At 44.0% G+C, this 8,905-nt stretch overlaps 1 protein-coding gene across 1 annotated transcript in view; it reads left to right on the forward strand.

Moving 5' to 3' along the window:
* The first annotated feature begins 1,511 nt into the window (after positions 1 to 1,511).
* STOM (stomatin) overlaps positions 1,512 to 8,905 on the forward strand; it is a 32,293-nt gene continuing 24,899 nt past the window's right edge. The window contains exon 1 of the mRNA XM_012664433.1: positions 1,512 to 1,607. Within this exon, the coding sequence (XP_012519887.1) occupies positions 1,547 to 1,607 (61 nt within the window). The 5' untranslated portion in view covers positions 1,512 to 1,546. The remainder of the gene's footprint in view (positions 1,608 to 8,905) is intronic.

An 8,905-nucleotide genomic window follows, 5' to 3' on the forward strand; every position in this document is an offset into this window, starting at 1 on the left:
TGGTGGCGCATGCCTGTGGTCCCAGCTACTCGGGAGGCTGAGGCAGGAGGATTGCTTGAGCCCAGGAGTCTGAGGTTGCTGTGAGCTAGGCTGATGCCAAGGCACTCACTCTAGCCCGGGCAACAAAGTGAGACTCTCTCTCAAAAAAAGAAGAAGAAAAGGGTTTCTCACGAGGGAGATCTTGGTGGTGATGGAATAGTTCTATATCTTGATTGCTGTGCTTACATGAATCTACACGTGTGATTAAAAGGACATAGAACTATATGTACCCGTTGTGCCACTGTCAATTTCCTGGTTTTGATACTACAGGTAAGTAAAATGTAACTACTGGGGGGAAACTGAGTAGAAGGCACATGTGACTTCTCTCAAGGTCTTTGCAACTTCCTGTGAATCTGTACTTATTTCAAAATAAAATGTTTTTTAAAGTGCGCCTTCTTGTGTACAGTTAACAGACTTTGAACATTCTGCATTAGACAAGTCAAGTCATGGAGAATAAAACAGAGAGCAGTTTTCAAATGTGAGGTTTTCACCCCAACCCAAGAGAAGCCTCGAGGTTGGGGATGCCCTCGCATAAGCTTTTCCCTCTGCCTGGGACACCCTTTCCGACCTCCCGCACCACCTGTCCCCCTTCCCAAGGCTGGCTGCCTCCTTCGCATCTTTCAGGCGACATCTCAAGGCCACCTCCTTTCAGAAGCCTTCCCTTATCTCCCCAAGTAAAGCAGATCCCCTTTGCTACTCTCTGAATACTCCATGCCCTTCACAGCGCCTTCACCAGGTGTACTGATTCGTTTACCTGTTTGTTGCCTGGCTCCCCACGAGAGTACGCAGACGCCATGAGGGCGGGCCGTGCCTGCCGAGGCTGCTGCATCCCCAATTGTGAGCACACCGCCTGTCGGACGCAGGTGCTCCAAAAGGATTTTGTTTCAATCAATGCACCTCACTGGAACTCGTTCGCTTCTGCTGGGGGGTGGTCATGTCACTCAGGTCAGGCAGGCCACAGGGCCCTCGCCCTGGCCGCTTCGGTGCCCCTCAGCCTTCTCCGCTCAACTCGGGACCCACCCCGTCAAGAGAGGGCGCCATTTTCTTCCCTCTGATTCCTCAGCCTAGAGAGGGCGCCGGGATCTAACACCTCTACCCACTAAGACAACTTTTCCTTACTCGCACTTTTCCCCCAGGCCATCCTCTGGGCCGCCTCCGCAACACCCTCAGTCCCCGCACTACACCCTGTGGCCGCCTCTCCCTTCCGGAGCCTCCGCTCGGCCCCAACCCCAGCCTCTGGGGGCACCTCGCCCCTCAGGCCCCACCCTTCAGCTTGCGGACAGAGCGGGAAGCGGACGCAGAGCTCCGCGCAGGAGATCCGCAGGCGGAGGATGGGGGGCGTGTCCTCCTCGATCCTGGGCGTGGATTGGCGGAGACGCGGGGAGGGGCGGGGCCTAAGGGGGCGGGGCTGCAGCCTGAGTCTCTACTCCCCTGGCCCCTCCGGGCATTCCTGGCGGCTCTGGCATCCGCGGGCCCTCGCTGACAGCCCGACTCCGGCTCCGGCAGCATGGCTGAGAAACGTCACACAATGGACACCGAAGCCCGGCGGGCCCCCAGCTCTTTCAATGGTGAGCTCCGCGCGCCCCTCATCCCTCCCCTGGGGACCGAGCCCCAGCCCGCAGCGTGAGCTCCGCTGTCTAACAACCGGGTTCCAGGCTGGTCTCCGCTGTTTTGGGCTGCGTGAGCTCTTCTCAAAGCCGCAGTCTCCTCACTCCTAAGCTGAGAACAATGAACCCTGTTTCGCAAGCTGGGGGGTCACGATTTAGGGGTGGTGGGGTGCAAAGCCCGGCCCACAGTGGCAGTGCCAGTGGCACGGGGCGTTTCCGATGCTCTGTACAGTGGCGGAGGCCCGCGTTATCCCGCGGTCGCCAGATGCCAGGCTCTGGGCCAGCGCTTCGTTATCTCGTGTCGTGCACGCGGACGAGGAAACACAGAAGGAACTGGCAACCAGGGAGCAGTGGAGCGGGCGCCCTCGCGTCTTCACCCCTTGCCCACTCCCCTTCTTTCCCGCCCCACCCCCTCGGAGGCCACCTCCTCCACCCAGCCCTCGCCCACCCAGGGGCGGCCCGCTCCTCCGGAGCTGGAAAGAACTCTGGATCCCCCCTCCCGCATTTGCAGAAGAAAAGGGAAGTCTCTCTTTGGCTCTCTTCCCACATCTTTCTGGCTCCGCTTTCTGTCCCATTTCCCCTCTCCGCTTTACTCTGTCTTAGAGAACTCTCCTTCTGGGCTTTTGTCCCTCACGAGGAACTCTAAGTTCCCCTACCCTAACTCCCACCCTACTAGGGTCTGCCCAGTCTTGAAGGTGGGAGCGTCTCAGTCTTCCTCCCTTGTGAAGGAATTAGCACTCCAGAGAGGGCTACCACCTTGAGCCTTTATTGGCTAACTCCGGGGGTAGGGGGTTTCAATAAAGAGAGGTGATGGACCTCTCAGGAGTGTTGGTATCCTCTCGGGAGCTCTTAGTGATCCAAAGGAATTGGCAGGATTTCTAAAGATGGAATTTCAGACAGGATGACACAGCGAAAGAAATTTAGGCAGCTGGGTGGGCTTTTCCAGCCCCCTACAAAGAACACTACATTGAAGTCATCTGTTCTGATTATTTGTAAAGCTAGCTTTGTCCATCGTTTTACATAAGTCCCCTTTGTCTTGCCCAGGGATCCCTGTCTTTAGTTCCTTGCCAGGAGCATCAAAAGAATTACAGAAATCGTTATCCCTCACTTTTCACTACTAAGCACCCTGGAAAGTTATCTTCCCAAATTGGGAGTGTAAATAGCCAGGAATTGATGAGAATAATAGCAAAATACATAAATACATAAGTAAAACTTGAATGCTAAATAGGCCAGGCTCTGTGCCAAATATTGTATATACATTATTTTATTGAATTTTCACAACAGATGCTGTGGTAGGTACTGTTCTTATGCCCACTTTATACTTGAAGAAACTGATACTCAAAGGGGTTATGTTACTTAAAATCACACAGTTTATAATAACGGAGCAATATTTTAAATATGGATTTGATTGATTCTAAAACTTGAACAGGAAAAAAAATGCATCACTTCCTGGATAGTTAGTTGTCTTATCCTAGATAAGAAGATGGGTAGCATGCATTCCTCTGTCCCCTGACCCCCTGGTGGGAAACTGCAGTGGGAAATCTGTTTGGAGGAGTTATTTGGGAATAAACATGATCTTTGTACTTAATGTTTATTTAGTTTCTCATGGTTACAGACCAGTTTTTACTTCCAAGTTTTTTTTCCCTTGGTTCTACACTTAACTAATTTTTAGACAGAAATCTTTTAGGAATCTTATGAAAACTAATGTACCCTCTCAGAAAATTATACATACAAACACAATTTTGCTGGTCTATGTCACCTTTTTTTTTTTTTTAAACGTAAACCTTCAAGACTTGACACTGGTAGGAAAGCTATTACTAGAATCTATTAAATAGAAGTTTTAAAATGCTTGCCATGCGCCAAACACAGCCTAAGTGATTTACAAACATTATCTAATTGCAATTCTGCAACAGCTCCGCAAGGGAAATGTCACTGTTCACCATTTTACAATAAGGAAACTGAGGCTCAGAGTGGTAAAATCACACACAGCTCCTAAGATTTAAAGTCAGGTTTGAAACCCCGGGCTATCTGATTTTCTAAACCATTTTCCCTATCCTAGAGATGCATACCAAAATGTAGAGCCCTGTCTGACATCAGTACTTTACTAAAATTGAGAGACAATAAACAAACAAAGCCCAGAGGAACCCAGCTTCAGACAAGACCTCTTGGATAAGGCAGGTCCAGAGGGCTGCTTCTGAGGGAAGCAGTAGAATTATAAAAGCCCAAACTCTGCCTCTTAGGTCTTTGCTGAGAGTTAGTTCTAGGTACGTAATACGAACAAACCTAGGGTAAGACCAGTTTTTCTTAAAGCTAGTACATTCACTTTGAATGAAATAATGCAGGTGGATTGCAAAGAAATGTATCATCATAATTAAGAGCCATGTCAACAGAATGAATCCCTTTGGGAGAGTGACTGAAAATAAGAAGAATCATGGGACTGATTTGTTTATTTCAGTTGTTATAGCTGATTGAGGAGAACATTGTAACTTCTTCAATAATTAATCTGAACTAAACCATCAATGGTCATAAATTAACTCAAACTGTAGACCAAGTCTACAAAAACTGGCATTTATGTATTTTTTTAATGATTAAATAGGTTCTTGGTGCCACCTGATGGTATGAATTTTGCAGGGTGAAAGACAAAGTCACTGATTGCCTAGTAAGCTTTGAAGAAAAAAAATTTTAAAGAAGTAGATAAAATGATACAGATAGGGTTCAAAATAAATTTTTTAAAAAAGCATGGAAAAGCATTTTCCTGAAAACTATCGCAACGACAACTGTTCTCTGTGTCTGCATTGCATCCTGTACACGCCTCTGTCATAATGTTTGTTATACAGTATTATAATTATCAGTTTGATTCATCCATTCCCCCCCGCCGACCATGAGAGCTTTTAAAAGCAGAGATTGTCCTTTCTCATTTTATCAAGTACATAGTAGGTATATAAAAATGTTTGTTGACAGAAAAAGAAAGCAGGCAGGGAGATAAAGATCCCATGGAGTAAATTACATTGGTAAATGGTTGGCTTACATTGTTAGGGGAGCAATTTTTCTGTTTGCAGTTTATTTTATTAAGTTTGTTATAACCTAAACTGTTGACTTTGGGCATGGCCATCATGTTTCTTGTTATATGTTCTTATTACAGATAGAGTATTTGTCTGGGTTTATATCATCAATAAAGGGATTATAATTGCCAAGATAATTTATTGTGCCTAATAAGGAATCTTCATTTACTTATGGAAACATAGAAAAAGAGAAGTTAGAACATGGGTCCCCAACCTTTTTGGCACCAGGGACGGATTTCATGGAAAACAATTTTTCCATAGTTGGCAGGGTGGGGTGTGGCAACGGGGCTCAGCGCCCTGGTCCCTAATGGGCCGCGGACTGGTACCAGGGGTTGGGGACTGCAGCATAGACTGATTACTTTCCACTTTGATTTTTGCAAGACCCCTGAGATTCTGGGACAATGTTAAGGAGTATTGCAAAATGATTTATAGGGATTAATGTCAGTAAATCGAACTATAGTGGAGGGCAGCCGCTATCCTTAATCCTTAATCCATGGTGAGTTTAGGGCAGCGGTCCCCAACCTTTTTAGCACCAGGGACCCGTTTCGTGGAAGGCAATTTTTCCACAGGGGCTAGGGTGACGCGGAGCTCAGGTGGTGATGAGAGTGACGGGGAGCAGCTGTAAATACAGATGAAGCCTCCCTTGCACGCTCACCCCCTGCTGTGCACATCCCCCCCCCCCCAAGTTTCATGGAAGACAATTTTTCCATGGCTGGGGGGGAGGGGGTTTGTGACAGAGCTCTGTGGCCCTGAGGTTGGGGACCACAGAGTTAGAGGACACAATTGGTGGAAAGAAGGAAGTATGTGTCAATTCTTTATTGACACACACTTGTTTCTCCATTCTTTTTGAATCTTTGTCTTTTCTCTGGCACTAGTAAAGTAACTTTGACCCCAAGCATTTGGTGTGATACTTCAGTAGATCAGCCTTGAAGATACAACCAATGAAGTGTCTTTCCTAAAGTCTCAGACAGCTGGGTGCAATGGCTCACACCTGTAATCCCAGCAACTCAGGAGGCTAAGGCTGAGGCATGAGGATCGCTGGAGCCCTGGAGTTGAAGGCTGCAGTGAGCGATGATCATGCTACTGCACTCCAGCCTGGGTGACAGAGTGAGATCCCATTTCTAAAAAAAATAAAGTCTCAGACAATGAAAATTATACCAAACTTGTTGTCGAGTTAGAGTAAGCACTATGGTACGGTACTAGAGTTTAGTGAAATGAGAGTGGAATTTATAATTAAAACTCTAGGTTGAGGGTGCAATATTATCACTTAAAGATTTGTATGAAAGATGGTGTAAGAAAGTTTAGAACTCTGACTTACTACCCCAAATGTAGTCTGTTTCTCCTCCAGAGATAGAGTCCCCAGGCAGATTGTTAGTCTTGATATTTCTCCGTAGTGTGCTGGTCCCAGAGAGCAATTCACTTAATAAAAAGTTTATTCCTGCAAACTATATGAATAATGATTTGAAAGTTGTGATAATAATAGTGGCCGTATTTATTGAACATTTCCAAAGTGTCAAGCACTTTACATATTTTCTCATTTTATCTTCATAGCAACTGTGTGAAATGAGTACTGTTCTTTCTCCCCCATTTTACTGATGAGAACATTTAATGGTAGAAGTGGAATCTGACAACAAAAACTCAAGCTCTTAGCCACTGCTTAGCTATTCCACCTCAGTGAAGAATTGGGAACCTTATGATCTAGTTTCCTTATGCTTCTATTTCCTATTTTTTTTTTTTTTTTGAGACAGAGTCTCACTGTGTTGCCCGGGCTAGAGTGCCGTGGCGTCAGCCTAGCTCACAGCAACCTCAAACTCCTGGGCTCAAGCGATCCTCCTGCCTCAGCCTCCCGAGTAGCTGGGACTACAGGTATGCGCCACCATGCCCGGCTAATTTTTTCTATATATTTTTTAGTTGTCCGATTAATTTCTTTCTATTTTTAGTAGAGACGGGGTCTTGCTCTTGCTCAGGCTGGTCTCGAACTCTGAGCTCAAACAATCCGCCCACCTAGGCCTCCCAGAGTGCTAGGATTACAGGCGTGAGCCACCGCGCCCGGCCTGCTATATTGTTTTAACAAGACCAGAATCTCATGAAGAAGACAGACACTGAGTAAGATAATTACAAGTATGATAAATGTTTTTTAAAGAGGATTAAATGCTATTGAAGCTTAAGGGAGAAAGGCCTATTTAAGACTGAGGGGGGTCCAAATTTAAAAGTATTGATGTGGCTCTCACCTATTTTCTTCCTCCTGTTTTATGGCCTGAAACATTTGAACTAAGGAAAGCTACAGAAAATACTCAAAGTGCTTGGGAAATACAATATTTATGCTTATTTAATTTCCTTATTCTTTTTGAGATAAGCAAAGGATTTTCTTTATTTCAACTTCTGTTGAAAATCTTTCTTAAAACGATTAGTCCATTTCCTTTCCTTAATATTTCATGGTAAACATGAACACATGGTAAACACATTTTAAGCTTTGTGATTCAAATCACATAATGCCTTGTCAGTGACAGTTCTTTTGGTTTAGTATTTATAGCCATAGATGGTTTATAATAGGGAGAAAAAGTTACAGTTTTCAATCATGGTTCTTAACTCGCTGCCATCTGGCCTGTAGCCACCCTAGCCCAGAGAATAATTTCTTCCCTAGAGGTTTAAGGATAAGGGCATTTGAAGAACTAAACTGTGCTTAATTAAAATAATAATTTGAAAGACAAGCTATAGTGGGTGCTTGTTTGCTTTGAAATCCTCTGCCTATAAATTGCAAGTTGTGATCTACAATTAAACACCATATTTTTTTCAACATATATTTATTGAGACCCTACCATGTGCTAAACTCTGCCTCTTTCTTGCCTCTAGCTCTTTTAGTCTTTCTCTCTTTGTAGAATACTGCCTCCATTTTTATGTGTCTCCCCTCTTTACTCCTCTCTCCTTCTATTCTCTTATTTTCCTTCTCTTCTGTTATCTCCTTCCCTTCTTTGTCTTTTTCTCCTAAAATTCAAGCCATTTGAAAAAATCAGTTATAATAAAAATTTGATTATTTGAAGATATATTTATATTCAATTTTACCTGCACTTTTGCTTGTTTTCACCTTGAGTTTTTATTTGTCAGGTCTTACAAAGACCTTGTTTCAAAATAAGCAAAGGAAAAAGAAACTGAGAAGCTGGGATATGTACTCCTATTTGAATAGCTGGAAGTAAGATCAAATGCATTATTTAATTTATGAAAATCTTCCTCCTCAAATAAATAGTTGTGTGAGACAGAACAGCAACAGGGGTCATAACAGCCTTTGGACCAAATCTGGCTGACTGCCTGTTACTCTGTAGCCCACAAGCTATGAATAGTATTTACATTTTAAAATGTTTTTTTAAAAATCAAAAGAAGAATAATTTTTCATTACAGATGAAAATTATATGAAATTCAGATTTAGTGTCCATAAATTAAGTTTATTGGAATACAGCCATGCCATTCATGTATGTATTGTCTATGGCTGTTTTGTACTACAGTAGCAGAGGTGTGTAGTTGCAACAGACTAATGGCCTGCAAAGCCTAAAATGTTTTAATCTCTGGCTCTTTACAGGAAAAGTTTGCCAAATCCTAAAATAGAATCTCTAATGAGGAATCATTGAGTGGTCAAAAAGAACACTTATATTCTGAATGTATATACTTTTAAGAAGAAAATTCAAGAATTGCCAGGGGCTTTCATTTTGACTTACTGTTACCCCTTTAAAAAATATCTGTTAGAACCAGATAGCACATTTTTGAGACTAAACTCCCAGCCATCCTATCTTTACCCACCCAGACCTCACTGTTCCTGGCAGTTTACAACATAAGGTGTTTCACCTGCACTCTGTGAAAGGGAAGGAAAAGATTGTGCTTTAAATGTTGCAGCTTAGGTATTTCAATAATTCTTAAGCCCATCCTTTCCTTTTTGTGCGCAATAATGCATGTAACTCAGAGTCAGAATTTCTGATACTATGTAAGATATGTTTATGGGCCGGGCGTGGTGGCTCACGCCGGTAATCCTAACACTCTGGGAGGCCGAGGAGGGAGGATTGCTTGATCTCAGGAGTTCGAGACCAGCCTGAGCAAGAGCGAGACCCCATCTCTACTAAAAATGGAAAGAAATTGGCTGGACAACTAAAAATATATAAAAAAAAAATTAGCCGGGCATGGTGGTGCATGCCTGTACTCCCAGCTACT

This window comes from Propithecus coquereli, unplaced genomic scaffold (assembly GCF_000956105.1).
Source record: "Propithecus coquereli isolate 6110/MARCELLA unplaced genomic scaffold, Pcoq_1.0 Scaffold89, whole genome shotgun sequence".
In the NCBI taxonomy this organism is placed as follows: domain Eukaryota; kingdom Metazoa; phylum Chordata; class Mammalia; order Primates; family Indriidae; genus Propithecus; species Propithecus coquereli.